A 23,914-nucleotide genomic window follows, 5' to 3' on the forward strand; every position below is an offset into this window, starting at 1 on the left:
TACTTAACTTAATATGTACTAATTTTTATAATTTTATTTTCAATTTACCAAATAAAAAAAGAAACAAAAAAACAAAAACATGCCTAGTTCTGAAGACTGGTCATCTTACTTTTTATTTAAATTTCTTTTACTTCCTGGTTGGAAATGGGCAGCAGATATGACATAGAGGTATGGAGGAAACCGCTAGAAAAATGCCTTCCTTTCACAAAAATTCTACATTTCGTGCATTTGTATGATTGTAAAATTGTGCATTTTGGTGCTGCTGATGCTGATATGATGTATTCTATAGGTATTTACTACTACTTCCTGTATTTTTGTACCTTTCTTTTTAACTTGTTTCCACAAATTGTCATTAAACAGATAAAGATTTACTGGCATAATCCACTCCTAACGTGATTACCTTATGAAAAACATAACTGGAGTTGTGTTTTGTTTCATTCACATGTGTTTGTTTATTATTACGTCTACATCTTCAAAGCTCAAAATGCTCTGTTCCACTGTGTGATGTCATATAGTGGTAGTTTTCAAGTTAACAGTTACCTTTTACCTTTTGTTCAGCAGAGATTGGCAGTTCCAGGGCTGAAATCATCCAAATGATTCTAGTGAAGGTGTGTGGAGTTGAAAAATACAATGGAGCACTTCCTGTATTACACATGCCGTCACAAGGTGGAAGTGGAGTGTTTTCAGTTTGAGAGAAGAACATGTGACTGAAACAAAACACAACTCCAAGTATGTTTTTGACGAGGAAAAAACATTAAAACATAGCTCAGAAAATAGCGTAATATGACAATTTAAAGATAATTCTCTAGCCATACCAAGCTGTAACAAACCCATCTGATCCTTTACCATAATTATAATAATAGCACTATAAAAGAACAATGCCAATTTGAGTAGTAGTACACTTCTGGTACTAGAACAATGGTATACAGAAACCCATGTCTGTACCCATAATCAATCTCCAATGGCCCGTGTAGCATATAGTCTGCTGAAACATACGGCACGGAGCTTTTGTCAGGTGAAACAATCCTTGAAGACAGCTGCTCTCGTAACATTTGGACAGTTACTGATTTGCGCGCACGCCGACACTCCCACCGCAGACGTGACAACAGGTGCGCGTACTTTCTCAGGACAAATAACTTTGAATTGACGAGCGATTGGCGAGGTTTGACGCTCCCAAGACAGTTCTGGAGTGACAGATGGGCAGGGAGGTTAGCGGTACTACCAAGCTCAGATCAAGTGCTTAGCCTGGCACGTATCTGTAAGAGTGTGCAGGCTGGGAATAAAATGTATACATACTCAGATCACTGGGAGGGCAAAATGTTGCTCCTTTATTATTGTAAATCGACAATATGATTTAAAGTTCAAATATTGTTAAGATATGGCCCGTATTAATGCTATTTTCTGATTAGTTACTTAAATTATACTCAAAATAAAGGTGTATTCTTATATTTTTATTTGTCAAATATTCATTTTTGTGTACAGTAGAGGAGTTTTGGCCCACTGTACGACATGTTGGCAGTTATGGAATTCCCTAGTTTGATGCAATGGTTTCCATTCAATTAAATTTGAAACCTAAAAAAAAAATGATGTGATTTCTATAATGACCTTAACTGTGTTTTAGGAAAATTTGTAGTCTAACCTGTCATGGGCACTTTAAAGTGGAACAGAGGGCAAATTAATAATGCAGGATTACTCAAATACATGTGAATAAAATGAATGTCAATGTAATGTTCTTAAGACACATGGAAACCCCAACACGTGTGTATGTGTGTGTGCTTGTGGCCGACATGAGAAGTGGTAGCTCCCATAAGGTGGACTTTGTTCCACTCTAAGACCATTCAAGCCTGCTATGCTGTGTTGCTCATGTGAGGATAATCTGACAAACTCAAGTCTCCCTAAAGCGTTTGTGTAAAGGCACAGGCACAAAGTGGTGGCTTTGTTTTGGAAGATAGTTACAGATTGGTGCGCTCATGTTTCATAATAATCTCACTGTAACGTTAAAGTCAGAATATAATCTAGTTAGCAACACTAACGCAATACAACTTAATCATAATGTTATACAAACACCATCTTGAGCTCATAATTCACTTTTGTCCAATCTTATTATACTACATTGTATAAATGGAACGGGTATTGTATACTAACATTTATACTCAACACAATGAGGCTGTTAGATGAATGCATAGAATAATAAAGGTACATTATATATATGTTTCTTTTGGGGGTTTGCTACCTGCTACCTATCTTCATGATTATTGATTTGCCTGACAATTTACACATTATGGCATTAAAGGAGCACTCTGCAACATTCCTAGGGAAGGGTTCACTGCCTGCTTGTCTCAATGGAAAAATTATGGCTTTGTCTGGAACAGACATGTCAGACTCATGTCAAATTTGACCCAGGATATAATTACATTTGGCCCGCAAGATCGTCTCAAATATGTATTAGAGCTGGTCCACCCCTACAGATAAGCTAGAGAAACATTATTTATTTAAAGTTTTGTTATTATTTGATATTTTTTGCTTGCTCTGGATTCAATATTTAAGTAAAACTATTATTAAACATTTAATTTAATAAGAAAAAGTTTAACATTACATATCTTGAAAGAAGAGAAAACATACTGATGTTGTTGACATTTTTCAATAAATATTTAGTTTGGCCCATGACTTAGTCCCAGTTTTTAATTTTGGTCTCTGTGAATTTGAGTTTGACACCCCTGGACTAGAATGACCTAAATCTAGATCTAGATCTAAAGAAAGCCGCCCCTATTCATAAAAGGAATTACTGTACTTTTGAGCTATAGAAATGCCCATAATAATAAATGCTAGATGGATGTTTCATGTCATATCATGGAACATTTCAGGCAAAGCAATAACATCTCCAATAACATTTTACGCAGTGCATGTTTAAACTTATTTACTCTCTGTTATTTAATTAGACATGTTTTTATTGTAGAAAAATCTCTCAATAGAAGTGCTTAATAGACAGCAAAAGCATCACCATGAAGACAAGCAGGTGGCATACCCTCGATCAGAAAAGTTACATAATGCACCTTTAAGAGTAGTTATTGATGTTTATTGTTGTCTCATTGTGTATTTTCATATATACACAACAAAATCATGTTGCTCCACTCTTTTCAAATCATTCTACACTGCATATAAAAGTTATGATCAAATTAATAGTCAAAAAATACCCTAAATTGCAGTAGCAGTACCTCTTTTGTAGTACTCACGAGCTCTACAGTCTCCTTCAGAATCAGTGAGCAGAATAGTGACAAGACTCTGATGCTGACAGAGGAGAGAAAAGTCTTATTATGTCTGCTGTCACTATCTCTCCTCTTCCTCCTCCTCTTCCTCGTCTCTATAAACTCTTCATCTCAATATCTCTATACACCTCCCCAGTACTCCTGCACGATATGAGAAAAAGTTTTTAATAGACTCTTATTTCAGAGTCCATTGTATCTGGGAGCCACTTTGATTTTAGATTAAAGCCCCCGGACACCATTTATTTTGTAAGAAGAATTGGGCATTATAGTCCAACCTATAATATACGCATTAGATTACCAATTTTGGTTCATTTTTGTAGAATTTAAATCATATATTACACAAAGTCCTATATATATTACACAAACTTTACTCTTGTGAGCTCCAAGCTGTGTTGTAATGTTGTTACCTCAGTCTAAATATGCAGGGTTGAACATGTGTGAATGAAACAAAACACAACTCCGGGTACATTTGTGATGAGGAAACAACATTATAGCATCAATCAGAAAATATAGTGTAATACGGGCCCTTTAAGCAGTGCCTTGGTGGAGTTTGGAGTTATCTGGCTACAGTATATCAGATTTTTTTTATGTATTACCTACAATTTTATGAAGCTCCCTCTCCTCAATGTGTTTGGTGAGATGCCGCGACACAGACTTCTACTAAATTTTAAAGGTCATATACTTCAGCTATTATTCACAAGGCTCCAATTTAGCGGTCAATTTTTATTCTAAGAAGCGAAAAGAATTCTGTCAGTGAATACAAACTGGATATAAGAGACTATGAGGCCTTTTGATGAGTGGACAGGGCTAATATACGTAGATTTCACGTAATAAAAAACAGCATCATTAAAGTAGACAAATGCTTAAGTTAACAATACAATAAAAAGTATGCTTGCTATGCTGTTATGAAGGCATAATCATAATACTATGCTGACAACAATGTACCATAATTGTACATGAATTATAAAGCTAATATTCCAGTAATGGAGCTCAAATGTGATTGCCCACCCCCAGTTCCCAAAGTAAATTTCTCATTCATCTTTCTCTCGTCTTATATTAAAAGTTCGAAAGCTTCCTCACAGCTACTCAGCTCAAATTTTTTTCTGAAACTTTATAAACTGCTAAAAAAAAAACGTTATTAAAGCATTTTGCAGAATCTTACGTTTTAAATGTGAAAAAAATGAAAAACTGTACTCCTTAACTGGAGTGAGCGGCCACAGTTGAGTTCCACAGCCAATCATGTTTTGTGGCAATCCTCATACATTTTAACCAGATACCCTTCCTGTCAGACTTTTGAGTGACACAAGCAACTATAAGCAACACCCATTTTCATGTCTTAAATCTGTGCATTATACTGAATTGACAAAACACAACAAAAGCAGTCAGGTGACCAAAGTAGCCCTGAATGAAATGCTTAAGAGATACTACACTAACAGTACTGATAGGTTTACATTTTACACAATGCAGTACAAAATCACACACCATTATATACAACACATATTCATAGACAGCCAACTTATGATTCATAACGCAGCCTTATTTGTTTGGAACAACTTATCCAATCTTCGTCCAAGTCTCATCGTCTGGGCTCTTTCATCTTTTCACTTTGAGCCACTTTCGCCTGCACTGTCCACACGCTCATTTATCCATCCACATAATGCCCTGAGTCAGAGATAGCAAGACGCCCGCAAAACTACAATGTCATTCTGTAATCCTGTTTGGAGCTGATACAACACACAGAAAGGACCAGAGATTGGGCTGTCTAATAAACTGAATAATATTAATAAAATGTGGAGTAAAATGGCTGCTTGGATGATAGCTCTAAAACGCAGACATGGAGAAATGCAGTCGAACAAAAGATAATCAATTTTTAGCAACGACTGAGCACTGTCCATCTGGCTTATGCAGTAAATAGGGATGGATCAGTATGACACCGGTATCGGATATCAGCACTTCAATTAAAGATTTTGGTGGATTGGATATTGGCTTCCAAGATATCAGTTCAGCCAATATCCCAACATCTCATAATATTAAAAGTGTATTTTTACAAAGCTGTTCTGTAGTTACAAAACACATTTGAATACATTTTCTACCTCATGGTTTGTGTTTAAAGGAAATAAATGCTATTTTCAGACCCTGCATATCCAAGGCAAAGTATTGAACAGAAAAGGCTCGACCAGTGCATCCCTAGTAATAAATTATTAACAACTATTAAAGTGGAAGAATTAATAACTGTTCGATGTATGAATCAACTAACAAAATTTAGTTAATGGCATAGTGTGTAGTACCCAGACTGACCTGTTGGGAGTAGCGCTGCTGGGTCTGGATCTGATAGTGCTCCTCAGTGGTTACCCGGGTAGCAGAGGAGGTTGCCCGCGGTAACGTCTCCACCTCCTCGATGGCCTCCATGGAGATGCTCTGAGGGAGGACCTTGAACAGTGACGTCACGTACATGATGATGCTCTTCTTGTCCGGGTTGGGCACAGCCACATCTGAAATTAGAAAAGTATGAATTAAAATAAGTTTATGCATTTTAGGGTCCCAATTTCATTTTTATTTTATAGAGTAGTTGGTGTTAAAGGTGCATTGTGTAATTATCTTTATGGAGACCAAACCAGACCAACTTACTGGTCAGATCTGGTGAGAAGCAACCCCGCTCACAGTAAGAATGCTTGTTTTTCTAGGTATTTTTGAGCAATAAAACCACTTGTAACTGAACAAATGTAAAGTAGAGTTGTTTAATGTCATGCCATGGAACATTGTAGGCAGATCAGCGACATTTCAATTTATTGATAAAACCGTAACGGGTTGATTCATACACATTTTTCTTATCTTGTCTGACTAAAAATACATTCTACTTTTATATTTCAGCATACAACTATAACTCATCTATCAGTTAGAATTGAGCAAACTCTACTGCAAAATATGAATGAAATTGTCCACTAAATATAATAATGTTTTTGGATTTCAGTCCATGTGGCAACTGTTCCAACATCTGGTCAGGCGTGTGGACAGGAGCACCACCCTCCCTGCTCATGAATCTCAAATGGACTTGTGTATTCTGAGATAAGCAGAGGTTTAGAATGCCCAAAAGCCACTGTTTAGAATAAAGGCTACTACTGGCTCCAGGGCAATACTAACCCAGGGAGATTGCAGTGGGACATAAATAAAAGACCTGAACTAAACCAGGGTTAAACCAGGAGAAAATCAGGAGTAAACCAGAACAGCTAGGAAAACAGAATGGGGGCATTTCTGGCTTATGTCTTATGTTTTTGCTTGCCATCTAGTGGCCGCTTTAATTTACTCTTTTATTAATAATAGTAGAAGAAGAAAGTTAAACAGGAAGTTGTTGTTCAGGCCTCACTTCAGCAAAATGGCCGCTCTTCTGTTCTGGTGTTTCTGTTTTGGTGTTTGTTTAAGCATTGTCTGTAACTGTTACATGGTAAAACATAATTATACACCTATAATATTTCTTTCTGTGTTTGAAATGTTCTCGTTAGCACGTTTTTGGTGTGTTATTACTATGTAAATTTACCAACTATTCATATGCTATTTTAGAGATGCTAATCGTTATGCTAACTACTTAGATTCACTGACTGTAACTTTAACTGTTGGTGCTATTTAGAATTTGTAAATATTATCTGGCACTGATATTAATAGTCATTTCTGTATGTGTTTATTGTTGCAGTTTCACAAAAGTTGGAACCAGTACATTTCACCAAAGTCATCTGCTGTCTGTGAAGTTTCTTCTGGGTCCATGTTTAGCTGTTTGGAAAGAAAGTGCAGCATCTAGCGAGGCCATTTGCATTCTGACTCTGGCTCCAATTGACTTTACATTGGAATATTGTCACCCTTCGCCAACTGCTGCAGTGAGCCTCGTCATTTTGGTCTTAAAATGTTCGTCTTAACCCGCTTTACATGATTGGGGTGTTTTTATTTCATTTTTTCTGTGAATAAATTCTTTCCTATAACTGCTAGCCTCATGAGCTTCATTTGACTGGCGCCAAACTCTATGGGTGACGTCAGACTCCCTTAGTTCACTTCTTTATACACTCTATGGGATAAACCAGAGCTGAACCAGGATTAAACCAGGACTAGAGCAGAACTAAAACAGAATTAAATCATGACTAAACCGGGGTCAATCCAGGACTAAATCAGGACTGTAGAACTGTCTGAGAATTTGACTTGTCATAAACCAGATCTCCAACAGACCTTGAACTCGTACGACCATCTGTACGTGCCCCACATTTTGAGAACCCCCCTGCGTAACAAATGACAGTTCGGTAAAGGACAGTTCAGTCAATGGGAAGAGAAGAAGAATCACCAACACAATAGACTGTGTACACGTTTACACTACAAGATGTGCGCAGTGCCAAAGCCAGACAGAAAGATAAAGACTTTTTTTAGGATCAGATTTATAAGTCCTGCAGAGAGGAGGGAAACTGGGGATATTGTTTGACAGTGGAAAACAAACTGCTCGATAAATTATCTGGAAAAATGCACGCACAGCCCACACTCACTCCCTCCAATGTCATTACAAACACATTTGGTTAGTTCTCGGTTCACTTAATCCAAAACCAAGCATAAAATCAACTGTACAACATGGTAAGATAGAATAATTGCCAGGTATAACGCAATATCAATTTCAACGCAGGCTAATTAGCAGGCTAACAAGTGATCTATACATAATTAGCATGTTAGCGGCTAATTAGAGGGATAACTGAGATCATTAGAGGTATGTGTTTCTTATGTAATTACATTTACTCAGACATAAATATATTATAAAGGGGAATGTAGCTAGTTATTTTAAATCTTATTATGTGGAAGACATTAAAGTGACACTGGCAATGAGTCATAATTCCAATTATTAGATTTTATTAATGAACCATTGGATTTCTATAGCACTTTTCAAGCCACGCAAAGTGTTTACAGAGCATTATACATTCACTCCGCACTGGGCCAGACTGACTGAAACAAGGCTGCCACTCTGTGCCACCTGCACCTCTGACTCGCCAAAACTCATGCTCACACCACTGTCACACTAGGCAATGTGGGTGAAGTGTCTTGCTTAAAGATACAATAATGGTTTTGCCACTGGAGGCCCACGGTGGCACCTGGAATTCCCAGAGGTCTCCCATCCAAGCACAAACCAGGCCCGGCCCAGCTTAGCTGAGATCTGACGAGATCAGGCTTTGACAAGTCGATATGGATTTGTGAACATTTGTGAATGAAACAAAACACAACTCGAGGTGTGTTTGATGATATAACATGGTTTAAAGCTCACAAGAATCCATTTTGTATAATATATGACTTTTAAATAAACCAATGTGATTCTGAAGTTTAATTTTCCAAATACAAAATAAAATAAAAATATAGCCGCACAGTAATTTATTGTGTTTGTACTAGTTGAAATGAAAGTGGGTCGCTGCATGGATACAGAGATTGTTCAAATCTGGGACATACTGTATTTGTTTTCACAGATATTCTTTTCAGACAAGAGATTTTAAAATAGCACAAAGTTAACCACAGTATATGACCTGGAATTGTGTTATGTTTCATTCACGCATGTTTGATTAACTATTATTAGTCTATCTACATCTCCAAAGCTCAAAATGCTCTGTTCCACCTTGTGATGTCATCAAGCGGTAGTTTTCAAGCTTTTTTTAACTTTTGGTTTAGTAGAAAATGGCAATTCCAGGCAATTCCAATTTGCCAAATGATTCTAGTGAAGATGTATGGAGTTTTAATGCACAATGAAGCACTTCTATATTGCCACATGACATCACAAGGTTTAGTTTGAAGAACCAAATGCCTAAATATGCAGGATTTGTGTGAGATTTGTGTGTGACTGAAACAAAACACAACTCCAGGTATGTTTGTGATGAGGAAACAACATTATAACAACACAGATCAGAAAACAGTGTAATGTGGCCCTTGAAATAGCAAACTTTGGGTATACCAAAACTCCGTGTATATTTGGAATGATATATACGTATGAACGCTGGTGATTACTGCTCTGTGTAAATATCCAGACTGCAAATGTCATTACGGTGGATGAGAATAGCTCCTAAGATGATCCCCGCACAGGAAATATGTGACGCTCAGATTGGGTTTGTGAGCGAGAGGCTTCAAAACAAACTCAATTATTATAACTGCAGATTCCCCACAGACACATTAGGCAAATTTTAGCAGTGGGAGATACCTGTGTGAAGAATACTGAATAGAAATGCATCAAATAATATGGCTCTAAAAACATATGAATTGTGAATAAAATAAGACAAGTTTAAAGGCGTATTAGGTGTATTGGGTTGGGGGCCAGTCATTCGCTTGTTTCTATTGGTATGTCATTGTTCTGCCTGGAATGTTCCACAGCATGACATTAAACGGATTACATTTATTCAATTACAGGTGGTTTTAAAGCTCAAAAATACCTAGAAAAACAGGTATTCTGACTGTAAGCGGGGTTGCCTCTCTAAAGACCTGACCTATAACTTGGTCTGGTTTGGTCTCCACGAAGATAGAAAGGTTTAATGCCATACTGTGAAACATTCCAGACAAAGCAAAAACATCTTCAGGGAGAAAAGCATTTGACAGACCCTCCACCAGAAAAGCTACACAATGCACCTTTAACTACGTGCACAGTGTAACTTTTCTAGTAAGCTTTTGTCGCATGTTTGTTTAGATGGATATATGGCGTATTGCCATTTCTAGAAGTGTAACTTGTCTGGGAGATTGATGATTTTAAAGTCATAGTGTGAAACTTTCCATGCAGACAAGCACCAGAAAAGTTACATGATGGACCTTTATTTTATTATAGAAAAAGTAAATTAGGGAGAAACCAGGACTAAACCAGAACTACACAAGGACTAAACCAGGACTAAACCAGGGCCTAAACAAAACAGACAAGTAGGCGTTTGACCATTCACCAGAAAAGTTACATGATGGATCTTTCATTTGAATACACTTTATTATAGAAAACATGTTTTATACCTTATTATCTCAAAAGTGTCTCCAATTGAAACATTTCTCTTGTGTCAGTGAGTGGAAAAATGATGAAATGGGGAAAGACTATTGTTCTAAATGAGATTCAGTCAAAGTCATTGTTAGTAATAGCCATTTGAGTGGGCTTTTCAACCATTTACAATGATTGTTTTGTGCTTTGAGGAGTCCTGTTTTAAGCGTTTGGGCTAACTACAGATTAACAACGGATGAAAGAATGCATTTTAGTTTTGACAAGTCCCAAGCTAACAACAAAATCATAATGCTTCAAACTGAGCTCCAACAGGTGTGCTACGCTCCAAGTACTGCCAAGTTCTACCACAAATCAAAAATACTGCTTGAATTTCAAAGTTGTCCACGAAAAAAGTAGTGAAATGGACATCTATAAACCCTATTAGAAAGAAAATGCTTGGTATTGTCATAATGTTATGGCTATTTGATGTTTTCTTTAAAAGGTGCATTGTGTAACTTTTCTCATAGAGGGTCCGTCAAATGCTTTTCTCTGTAGAGATGTTATTGCTTTGTCTGGAATATTTCACAGAATGGTATTAAACATTTCTGTATTCATGGAGACCAAACCAGACCAAGTCAGATCTGTGGAGAGGCAACCCCCCTCACAGTTGAAATGTCCGTTTTTCTATTTATTTGTGAGCCATAAAACCACCGTTAATTGAATAAATGTAAGGTAGACCTGTTTGATGTCATACTGTGGAACATTCCAGGCAGAGCAGTGATATATCTATAGAAACAAGCAGGTGACAGACCTTCATCTAAAAAGTTACACAGTGCACATTTAACTTAAGTGATGAAGGGTGTAGGGAAAGGTGCCTGTTCAGGGCCTGCTTCCCCCATTCTGATAGAATCCACAAACCAGGAACCTAAAGAAGTCGGTTCCGCCTGACTGCCTCTTGGTATTTACAACCCCAAGAGAACCGATCTTCGGTGCTTCCACACCTCCCTTCCCCCACGCTAGGTGGGACATGAATCAGAATGGGAAATTGACATGGCTCTGCTAAAGTGATAAGGACTGTTAAATAATGACATTCCTCATTGTGCTTTGAAGAAACAGACCCACATCATCTACATACCAGACCATCAGGCGCCAAGGCTTGGACCGGTTAAAACCGCGATGGACTGTGGTTGCCACTTTTGGACACTAGAGAAGGACTGGATTAAACGCATCTCGATAACTAGTTAAAAATGTTTTAACTGTGTTCTATATAAGGCTCATGTTGATACAAGATTGCTTAATTCATGTGTTCATAGTCTCTTGTGTGTATTTCATGTCATGTTCCCGCGGAAGTATTTACGGTAACTTCACGGCGTGTTTTCGGACAGATATACCTTTGATTTCTTTGTATGAATCGTCGGCTAATGTTATCGTAAACAGTTAGTACCTGAATGTGGGAAGTTATCAATTTAATATTTGCAAATGATATTTGTACGGGGACCAGTTCAGCTCAGACGCGGGCGTGCCTTAAATTTGCATATAACAACGCCCACCAAGCGCACTGACCAAAACGAAGCCTCACGCGCGAAAACTTTGCTTTCGATACGCATCGTGCCTTCGCTTCGCATCGCGCTTTCGCTTCGCCTTTCTTCGCTCTTCGCCTTGCCTCGACGCCGCGAGGACCCGCCGAAGAGGACCAGGGAAGACGGCCGGTCGGAGAGACCCAGGGGGAGCTGTAACAGACCTGGAGTCACACCTGCCGAGAGCTGAGGACCAGAGCCGGTGAAGGAGGCGTGGACCGCCCTACCCGAGTACCATCATCACGCCGCTGCCTGCCCGTGCGTGCGACCACCGCCGAATCGCCGCATTCCACACGGACCGAGAACAACATCGCCAAGTAAGGCTGGTTCTGAACAGTGAATGAATAAGGGTTGGCATCCCTCTTACGATTGCGTCCAATTATTCCTAAGGCAAGCGCAGTAGCGACTTAGCGAAACGCCATAACTGAGCTAAACTGAACCCCGTTTTTATAACTACCTCAGGTTGTTAAAATCGGTGCTTTAATGTTACGTAACCAGAACTTGGAAGCTGGTGTCTAGTTATTGTTTGTTAATAAACCACACACAAGAATTTGCTGGTTTCAGTGATTTTTCTTAAAGTTATCATCAGGTCACTTTTTCGGGTACGTTCCCTTCAGATTGATTAAATTGATAAGTTGTTGTTGTCGCATATGGTTAAGTTTGATTCGGTCAGAATCTGGTGCCCCGCAAATGTATAATTTCAATAATTCGTCAAAAGCTAAACCACATGCTCAAACACGCACATCTTACCACACGTTAAATCGCATTTTCTCCTACAAGGGAGTGAAACATGTGGTTTGAAGATTTATGTGAGCTAAAGGGATTAGAAGCTGTCTATCTCAACTACACAGAAGGATGGTACTTAGAACACTATGGATTAGAGTAATTTATGTTTATTTTAAGTTCCATACATTAAAAAACACTATGGCGTAACTTTTTTGGTAGAGGGTCCGCCACTTGCTGGTCTCCATGGAGATGTTATTGCTTTGCCTCTAATGTTCCAAAGTATCTATGGCATTAAACTTATCAATACAGATGTTTTCATTACTACTAACAATACCTTAAAAACATACAATCTTACTGTGAGCAGGCCCAACCCTCCACAGATCTAACCTTTAACTTGACTTGTTTTTCTCCATGGAGATATTATGTATTTCTATTCCAGTAAGTTTCCACAATACAACATTAAATCTGTTGCATTTATTCAATGAAATGTTTATTGCTGAGGTTGTGAGTGGTGTCGCCTCTCCACAGATCTGACCTGCTTGTTTGGGGAGTGATCATTTTAAAAGCATACTGTGGAAAATTCTAGGCAAAGCAGTAACATCAAGAATGAAGCGTTCACTCCACCAGAAAAGTTAGCGTTTAATTCATTTTCTCCCCCAGAATTGCAATACAAAAACACATTACTCTGATCCCAATGACAGAGTTTGACTTTATAGTAGACTGACAGTTTGTACTACGAGCCTGTTAGCAGATTTGGGGTCAGCTGAAGCAGTGGCAGCGTGACACAGTGATATTTAATGTTGTCATAGATTTATGTGAGCGACGTTTGGGAAAGAGCCATTAACTAGGCCATGATGTGGTGAGAGCGGAAATGCCTCCTCTCAGCTGGGCACAGAATCGTATTAAAGGACTTTTTATCACTGAGCTGGGAGCGCGAATGGCAAGAAATAAACTGAAAATGTGAAGTTTTGAAACAAGGCATCAAAATAAAGCTGTATCAAGGCTGAGCTGCCACGTTGCATTGTGTTGGTTAGACACATTTCTACATTGGTCTGAGAAATATTTCCTGTCTCTGATTTTTACTGTCTTAAAAACTAAACAAAAGCACTAGTTTATGTTAGCAGTTATTCCTCACTTACCTTCTGAGCATTCCCTTTATTCACTACAAGTGAAAGGTGCACTGTGCAACTTTTTGGAAGGGGGTCTGTCACTTGCTTGTTTCTATGGATATGTCATTGCTCTGCCTGGAATGGTCCACAGTATGACTTTAAACAGCTCTACCTTACATTTATTATTACTAGTGGTTTTATAGCTCAAAAATACCTAGAAAAACAGAAATTCTGAGTGCAAGTGGGGTCGCCTCTCCATAGATCTGACCCGTAACTTGGTCTGGTTTGGTTTCCTTGAAGATAGAAATGTTACGGTTAGCTTTAAATGATGACGGTCTGAACAGAAGACGCAAAAGTGGTGTCGCGTTTTCACTTTTTCTTGTGCATTTAGACAATGCTTTTTCGGGAGGAAATCTGCATGCATACAGTGACGCAAAAGTGTGTGGAATTCGATTGGGTATGCATGCCGTCTGGCTCGCCTGCGACAAACTGGTGCATCCAGAATTTGACAGAGGTAACTGCAGACCCTTCTCTGTTCATTAATAGTATCTCTGCATATTCTGTACATTTGTCGGGATGCCTCCTGTAAGTTTATAAGAGCTGTCAAAGCAGTTTGAAGATCCGACGCACGGAAATGGCACGACATGTTTGTTTCTGTACTGTATGTATATATAAATGCGTACACGACGTGAGCAGATCTGACCAGAGTTTTGCGTCTTGGGAAGTGTAGACGGAAACACTATGGTGGAGTGTATTCAACTTTTCCACTCTGGAGGGTGGTTTCAGATTTTTGCATTTTTAAGCCCCAAGAACGCCGTCACCATCTAAACGAAAGGCACTTCCAATAAAAGATATTGTCATTTTTACCTGCAAATGTTCTAATGTAAACAGGCCCTTAATTTATATCATTCCAGACAGCGCAATGCATCTTAAAGTTAATCAGCGTTTTTCTCATCTTTCAGAGGCCAGAGCGGAGTTTTGTAGTCATGGTAACAACAATTAGCATGCTCACGGAGCAATTCCTGATGCTCTGAGAGCAAAACGCTTTAAAATTAGATGCAGATGTAACACATGGTAATTTCATTTTGACTTCAAGAGCTATTTTTACACCTGTGCTGGGGCAAAACAATTTCACTTAACTACATGGAAAGCAAATCAGGTACAACTGCTTTCAATGGCACACAGTATTCTAGTCTGTTCAGTGTGGGTTTTACTGCGCTTTTCAGTGTTAGCCAAGTGATGTCTCAATTTAAAATGAATTCTATTGCTACTGTTTTAGAAAAAGTATAAAAGATTTCTTGCAAATTCATAAAAATGTGTCTGACAAGCTCTTTTTGATGATCTAGCTTGCATTATATTCAATAGTCTTTCAACGGCCCCATAATTACTGAATGAATAGCGCCTTAACTCACTTGTGGACTATGTGGAGTATGTCTTCAGCTTGGAGTGGCGAATAAGGACATCCCTTCCAGTTAAGTATTTCTCCAAATTTACACATCCGCTGGTGGTCCACAGTTATCACCGTGGTAACACCCAATCACAGCGGGGCACCTCGCATTCCCGGGGACGGGGGAAATAAAGCGTGTGATTGGTTGATGTGTGCAGCATGTGTGGTTTGTATGTGCGTGTGTGTGTGTGTGTGTGTATGTGTGTGTGATGAACTTACCCTCTGGATCTAACAGTCTCTCTATCCCCAGGTGCTGCTCGGCCTTATTAAAAGCATGTTCCAGTCGCTCAATGGCAGACGTCTTCTTCTCCACCGAGCTCCACTCAAAAAGCTCCGGTCTGATGAGGGGGAAAGAAAATCAGAATATTTTAATTTTAATTTTAATTTTAATTTTAATTAATTTAAGGTGCACTGCAACTTTTCTGATTGAGGGTCTGCCACCTGCTTGTCTCCATGGAGATGTTACTGCTTTGCCTGGAATGTTCCATGGTATGATTTTAAACATTTCCATCCATCATGTATTCATTGCGGATGTTTCTATTCCTCAAAAATACATGCTCCACAGATGTGAACTGTAATGTAGCGTAATGCTGTAAACTGCTCGTCTCCCTTATGTTTGGTAGGTTTAATCTATACTTTGGAACATTCTAGACAAAGCAATAACATTACCATGGAGACATCAGGTGGTGCACTCTCCCCTAGAAATGTTACACAATGCACATTTAAAATTAAAATTAATAATAATAATTTAAATTTTGTTGTTACCTACTACTATTATTACTTGTATTGGAGCTATGTGTAAAAAGCAACACTATTACTTGCCAATATCACTAATTACTGTGCTACTATTCTGTCAGTAATTTAACCCAAAATTGAGCTGACCTTTAGAAATCGTAATTTTCTCAAAGTGACTCTACTCCGTCCAATATAATGCATAATAATAACCCAATATAATAAACACTAATATTCTAGGCTTTCATTTGTTTTTGCAATTTTCTCCCAAAATATTTCCCTAATATTCATTTTCTCTTGGGCCTTGCAATTCGAGTTCTTTTTAAAAATGTGTTGAATCCTCTTCTCACAGAACAGCAGTATTGTCCGTAGTCCAAGTTGCTGACCGCCGCGTGGCCGTAAAAGTGCTTTATGTGGTCTTATTACAGCTCCTATAGATTCTTTCTTCACTGTTTAACGCTGTAATTAAGTGAGTGGAGCTGAGGCAGGCGGAGTTATATTTGGACGTGTTCACTCAGCACCCGTGTGTCTATGCTGGGCCTACTTTTTTTTTTTTACAGCTAACTCTACAATACTGATGTTAAGTCAAGTATCTCGTATATAAATGTGTACTATGGAACTTTTTGGTTGAGTGTCTGTAACTTTCTTGTTTCTGGAAATCCACAGTATGACATTAAACAGCTCTACCTTACATTTATTCAATTACAGGTGGTTTTAAAGCTCAAAAATCCCTAGAAAAACATGTATTCTAACTGTGAGTGGGGACCTGTAACTTGGTCTGATTTGGTCTTCAAGAAAATAGAAAGGTGTAATGCCATACTGTGAGACATTCCAGACAAAGCAATAACATCTCCATGGAGAAAAGCAGTTGATGGACCCTCCACCAGAAACGTTACACAATGCACCATAAAGTCAAATGAATTTTCAGCAAAAGTAAGTAATAAGAAGTAGCATTCAAGATTACATCGCTATGGCAACACGAAAAGCCGACAAAACACACATCTTGGCTTAATGTTTATAATAAAACCATATGCGTACATTTTATCTCGGAAGAACAAGAACAAAATGATTAAATCTAACTTACAGGATAATATGTTGCTATGACAACAACAAAACTCAGAGAAAACACTATTATTAACGAGGCCCAATGATAATATATGTCGCCTATTTTGTTTAAAATTGGTTTTATACAGAATTGTATATATTTTGTTCTTCACCAAATCTGTCATTATAGTTATTTCTTGTTACATACATTTGATGAGATTAGTTTCATTTGGGTTTTGGTCCTGATCTAGTCCTTGAATTACTTTACAGCAGACTATAGTAATCTATAAAATTGGTGTTAGAAAGCTGGTTAGTCCCAGCTTGACCTACTAAGAAATGGTCAGATAAAGCATCAATTATTTATAACAAAAAAACAAATCTAGGGGGCCAAGCACTGACCCTTGAGGAACACCAGGTGATCCAATGTATTATACTGGTTGAAAGACTAGAAAATAACTTTACAAATCATAAATCTAAAGCCGGATACATGTCCTTAGCCTACCCCAGCCCCCCGCTCCTCCGCACACTGTCCCTCACCTGTGACTGTGGATGAGGGCATTGAAGGCCAGTCCATCATTCCAACTGCTAGAGAAGTTCACCACATTGACCTGAGAAAGAAAAAAACATATAATGAATAATATTATACACCGACACAGCTTTGACCTCGCACGCACCAACAGTGGTCTTTACCTGAATTCACCTGATTTGAACATCTATATTATTAGTCATGTTGGGAATAATGTTATGACCTTTTCTTATTGAGGTCTTTGAAGCTTGTATTTGAAAATTATGCATAGGTATTTCTTTTATTTTTTGGCTTCCTTTGCACTGAGTTTGGAAAAGAATGCAATTTTCAGTTGAGATTCTGGTTGGATTTTTTACCGACTGTCGTAGGCCTAATGATGTTTAAACTTTAATTTAGAAAATGCTGTTCAATTACTTGCAGGATACATAACAGTTATATTACACAATCAGATTAATTTTGTAATAAGTTCACTGTATTTTGAGAGATTAAAAAAGCAATTTTCAATCCCTAAACTGGTATCGGTTAATATCAGATATGGTGCTGTGTAACTTTTTGGTTGGGGGTCTGTCACCTGCTTGTTTCTATGGATATGTCATTGCTTTGCCTGAAATGTTTCACGGTATGACATTAAACAACTCTGCCTTATATTTATTCAATTACAAGTGGTTTTATAGCTCAAAAATAACTTGAAAAACATGTATTCTGACTGCGAGCTGGATTGCCTCTCCACAGATCTGACCTGTAACTTGGCCTGGTTTGATCTCCATGAAAAATAATCGAAAGGTTTAATGCTATACTATGAAACATTCCAGACAAAGCAATAACATTTTGACCATCCAGCAGAGAAGTTAAACAATACAGCTTTAATAATTAACCAATATCGGTGACATGAAAAAGCTGGATCAGTGCATCCCTGCTAGTTTTATAGTTAATTTTATACAAGAAAATTTTCCAAAAAGCATGACCATTATGCGTGCAGGTTTTCAGACGGTATGCGCTTGTTGTCTATACTTCATTTATAGATAGCAGTTTGGCTTTCTCTAATGTTTTCTCTTTGAAGCCTCTCACTGATGCACAGAGACTGTCCCCTCTGTTACACGCTCATTGCAGACTCCTATTCTCACTACAATATCATTTATAATATGAAACTACCTATGAGGAATTTTCCATTGCATTACCTTATACCAAGGACACCTGCAGCTCTGTCCTTATATAATACTCCCTACAATAAAAACATAGAAATGGAAAATACTACCACAGTCTATCAAATGTTCATGTATTGAATAGCCATTAGAAATTCAGAGTCTCCCATAGCTCTTTAAAACTCTTTGATAGAAAAAAGCAATAACACAATTCTTGCAAGCTTTAGTGAGTTTAGTGACTATTTATCATTCAGGCTACTTAAAATATTTTCACAACCATTTTATTTTCCTATTTAAAGCTGCTGATTTTTTTTCCTATTTGTGTAACATTTCTGGTGCAGAGTCTGAGATATTGCCTGGAAGTTCCACATTATGGCATTACACTTGTGCCGTTTATCTCTATGGAGACTGAGTTACATGTCAGATATGTGGAGCGGTGAGCCCACTTACAGCAAGAATGCATGCTTTTAGGTCAATTAAAAACCCATGTTACTGAGGAAATACATGCTTTAGACATTTAATGCCATACCGGGACATTGGAGACACGCAGGTGACGAAACCTACACCAGGAAAGTTACACAATGCACCTTTGAGCTGTTCGTATGTGCGCTTGCATGTGGTACATATACAACACTATAAAAATGTATCTGTACTATATAACACATCCATAGAAAAGCACTATTGTTATTTATTCCATTACATAAAATAAAATCATTATGAAATTCTAAAAAAAAAAGGCCAATATTTCTATTTTATGTTACCAATTAAAATGTCAATACAGTATCTTTCTTTATGTTGGTACTGGAGACAGGAGGTGTTTAAAATATGGCAGTAAAAGCCCAAATTACTTCTCAGGGTGACTTTTTCCACAGGCCTCCTCTCAAAATACACAATAAATATAAATATGAAACTTTTCTTGACACATGTACATTTTTTCTGTCACTTCCTGTCTCTTGTACCTGGAAACCCTATTATTTTCAGTCAGTATGGGCCTATAGCACACCTCCCTGCCCTTGTTGTGGTAGTGCGCTTAACAAGGAGAAGCTCCGGCGGGTCCCTTCACTCCCACTCACTTCTCACTGCTCAGTTTGTGACAAGTGACAAGTCCGTACGTTTACAGTCAGCCCCCATCAGTGTCAAACTCATATCAGCATACAGATATTATTTACATACACACTGTGGCTCATTCTACTACCAATACTATGACTACTTCTGATGCTACTGCCATTGCAAGTATTTGACTACAGCTGTGCCTCTCTCAGGGTTATTGCTATATTATTAAACCTACTATCTTTATATAGTAGTTATACTGGAAGTAAGGCATAATGTAAACTCCACTGAGACTACATACACCATTTTAATATGTTAATTAATGGCAAACATTGTCTTACATTCAAGTAACATCAACTAATGGCAAGTTAAAGTTTCGGGTATATTTTGGTTATACTGTAAACATTATAAAGCTTCTAAAAGTACTAAAGACAATTTTGAATGAAATTTTATTCTACTTTTTGTCGTTTCTCAAAGTGCAGTGGTGGAAGAAGTACCCAAATTTGTTAAGTAAAAGTACAGATCCAGGAGCAAAAAAAATACTCATGTAAACCCAATGAGGTTCATTTGGTCTTCCGATAATTTATGTTATTAGGTTGTTTTTTCAAACCAAGAGTTTGTTTTCAACACAATATTAACACACCAGTGAAACCATACAGAAAACTCATCCACCCAAATAAAATAAAACCAGAGGAAAAATGTAATGTCATACACGAAATACCCTGCATGTCCTGCAATAAAACATACATTGGGGAAACAGGGAGGGTGTTCAGTACACGAAAGAAGGAACACAGAACAGAATGTGAGAGGGAAACAGAAAAGGCGTGCACACAAGCAACAAAACACAAAGCAGAACAGGAACAACTTCTCTGACCATTGTAAAAGAGAGAACCACATTATGGACTGGGATGGAGCAAACATCACTGGGACAGAGGAAAACAAACACCGTTGCTGGATCAAAGAGGCAATCGAAATACGGAAACGTGCCCATGGGACTATAACCCGGGACGAGGGGGCTTTTTTACTCTCACACACCTGGAATACTGTCCTGAGGAAGTCAGACTGCAGATGGCGCTGTCATCCTGCCTCCACCAGTAGAAAGACAGCGCCAAAGTCTGTATAAATCAGCTGAGCGGACACGTCACAGCAACATCATATGACCACTCACAGAGAGGAAGACCACTAGTGAGCAGTCGAAACTCTCAGGTATGAAAACAAACTCTTGGTCTGAAAAAATAACCTAATAACATATACTCAAGTAAAAGTAAACATGAACAATTTTACCAAATTTACCTAAAACATTTGTAAAGAATACTTAAGTACACTACTTTACTACTTTTAATTTGTTACGTTCCACCACTGAATTTGTGAGATATATTTTTCAATTAGTAAATCACAAAGGCTGCCATTTTTGAAGTACCATAATTTGTCTTATTCTGGATAAAAACTGCTAACCCTGTACAAACATGTTCTGAAATGCGATTCTTGTATTAGTCTGTCAGTTCCTATTTCTTTTGTTTTTGCCAATTCTTCTGGATGTTTTTAAAATGTGAACTTGAAAGAAATCCTATTATTAAAACATAAATCACAAATTCACCCTTAATTTTCACTGACAATCTTGTAAACGTAGCTGCCTCCAGTGTTCATGATCAGATTGTGTGTAGTCCTTGTGTACTTTTACTATGTGGGTGTATGTGATGAAACAGTAGTAGCTCACCTGAGGGTACTGCCTTGTATTCTGACGAACCCAGCTCAGCAGAATCTTCTCACTGTTGGTCTGCTGTAGGCCCGCCATCACATCCTTCATCACATCCTTTACCTGTAGACACAAACACAGCCAGGGCTCGGTCACACTGGGGTTTTCACTGCACTACAGCCAGAGGGGAGAAAAACACATCACATTTCTTACTGTTACCTGTTGGCTTTTGCATTAAATCCATGTGTGTGTATCAGCAGACTGGATTTAGTATCTAAACTGGATATAATGGGCCAAATATGTCAATAGTAGCTAATATAGGTGGTGGTTGTTGTAACATGGCTGATTTAGACATTTTAGAATATTTTTTACAACATTAAAAGGTCCTACATAGTGGATTCTTGTAAGCTTTAAGCAGTGTTATAATGTTGTTACCTCATCAAAAACATACCCAGAGTTGTGTTTCATTTCATTCACACATGTTTAAGTAATCCTTATTATTAGTCTGTCTACAGAAAACTCAAAAAGCTTAAAATGCTCTCTTCCACCTTGTGATGTCATAACAGCTACCTATTACCCTTTTTCAGAGATTGGCAAGGGCCAGAACTGAAATTATTCAAATTATTCTAGTGAAGGTGTATGGCGTTTAAAAGCAGAGTGGAGTGTTTTCTGTCTGAGAGAAGAACTCAGAGAAGTCAAAACATGTATTTTCTTTGTGTACTGTTACTGTCACTGGAAAAGATATTCATTTATCTAGAAGCAGAATATTATTTTTGTTAACCATTTAAAGCTACCAACTCTAATTAGATTGGCTGACCCACCCCTGCTGTATTCTCACACTTGACCACTAGATGATATCTACGTTACTTCTGTTTGATAGTGTACCAGAGAGCACAAGTGAGCCTGAACAAAGGCAAAGGCAAAGGGAGGAGGGACTAGGTTTCACATCTGCAATCCCCTGGCAAAAATAAAAAATAAAAAATGAAATAAACGTACAGATGGTAACTTTAAGAGCCGGTTAAAACGAATATTTTAACGCCAAAATGATTGGGCTCATAGCAACAGTTACAGAGAGAGAGGTGACAATTTTTCAGTTCAATTAAAAAAGGAGTCGATGGAGCCTGAAGTGCCCCCATGTTCACTTCCTGTTTGGAACATGGTGGCTAGTGGGTTAGCTATGTCCATTTATATCTACATCTATGTCCCCAACCAATGCTAATTTTATTTTTTATCATTAAACTAAACCACATTTTACTCCTTGTCAAATACACACTGATTTAAAATGCATGTTGTTGATCCTTTAGGCAAAAGTAATGAATATTTTCCAAATCTTTTTTCTCATTACATAATCTTATCCTTTACCCACATCTTCCATTTGTCTTAGCATTAGCATTATCAAACACACTAACTCCTCCGCCTGCTTTTGTGATCTGTTCTAATTCCAAACAACATTTCTTAAAAAAAAAAAAAAAAAACACTTTGAAATTCTCCCTTCAGAAGTTTTTGTCGAGCAGACCGGAGATGTTAGGGTGTAGTGTTGTGTTGTGTGTGTATGTGTGTGTGTGTGGATCAGGAGTGAGTGACAGTTCTGGAGCAGTGTGCAGGGCTGGGTGGCCGCCTCTGCATTACTGATGTACCTCCACTACCACAGTACCTGCTGCCAAAGAGCTTTCCAGCCCTCACCTTGTTTATTTAGGCTGCTTCTACTGCTTTTGGGCACCTCTGCGTCCTTGATGTTATACACCCCCCACACCCCTCTTTGGTAACAGGTTTTCATTCGTCCTCTCATTCAGTCATTCTTTTTTGTTTTAAAACTGCTATTGCAAATCAAATATCTATAATTACAACAGTCTGGGATGTGTTTTTTTTTTTTTTTTTGTCTCAACAGTGGTAGATGATGTAATAATTTTGTTACTTAAGTAAAAGTACAGATACTGGAGAAAAAAAATAGTACCTGTTAAAATGTACTTAAAGAGTAAAAAGTAATATTTGAAACAACTGAAGTAGAAAGTACAGATACCTGCTCTCAAAAAGTATCTACTTTAAAATTAAGTTACGTATACATTTTAGGTATTTGTACTTTACTTAAGTATACAGTACTAGACTACTTTTACTTTATTACGAGTCTAAATAAAGGAAAGATGGTGACGTGAGCTTATACATGGAATGAGTGACAGAAAAAGCAAACCGATTCACTTTTCTATGGCTCCTTTGATTAAAGATGTATGGTGTTACTTTTTGATGGAGGTCCGCCACCTGCCTGTCTCTATGGAGATGGAATTGCTTTGCCTGAATTTTCTTGCTTGTCTTGCTTTTGTCTTGTATTTTTATTGAAAAAAATATCATCTTTGAAACAGTGGCCTCATACTGTAGCAGTGTATTATCTAGAGAAACTGTGGAGTTTGCCAAAAACCAACAGTTTTGAACAAAATCTGCCATGTAATTTGGCAGCTGTGCAAAACGTCCATGGAAATATATCAGCCAAAACAACATTAAAAAGTGCTCCACATTAAGCTTCTGGATCAGCACAGTAAATACATCACTCTATAGTGTCACATTTGAATGATTGCTAGGTTTAAAAATGTGCTATAAAAATATACTAGATTTCTACATTTGCATTTGTTTTGTACATTATTTATGCCTTATG

At 37.8% G+C, this 23,914-nt stretch overlaps 1 protein-coding gene across 2 annotated transcripts in view; it reads right to left on the reverse strand.

The window, feature by feature from the left end:
• Positions 1-21,390, reverse strand: part of dmd (dystrophin) — a 229,785-nt gene extending 208,395 nt beyond the window's left edge. For both annotated transcript variants that reach the window (XM_055164366.1, XM_055164360.1), the window contains exons 1-4: positions 21,289-21,390; positions 17,391-17,461; positions 15,297-15,415; positions 5,565-5,758 (exon numbers count right to left, since the gene is read on the reverse strand). In XM_055164366.1, the coding sequence (XP_055020341.1) occupies positions 5,565-5,758; positions 15,297-15,415; positions 17,391-17,461; positions 21,289-21,378 (474 nt within the window). In that variant the 5' untranslated portion in view covers positions 21,379-21,390. The remainder of the gene's footprint in view (positions 1-5,564; positions 5,759-15,296; positions 15,416-17,390; positions 17,462-21,288) is intronic.
• Positions 21,391-23,914: the final 2,524 nt, after the last annotated feature.

This window comes from Boleophthalmus pectinirostris, unplaced genomic scaffold, assembly GCF_026225935.1.
Source record: "Boleophthalmus pectinirostris isolate CB_2022bp ecotype Guang Dong unplaced genomic scaffold, ASM2622593v1 HiC_scaffold_11, whole genome shotgun sequence".
In the NCBI taxonomy this organism is placed as follows: Eukaryota; Metazoa; Chordata; class Actinopteri; order Gobiiformes; family Gobiidae; genus Boleophthalmus; species Boleophthalmus pectinirostris.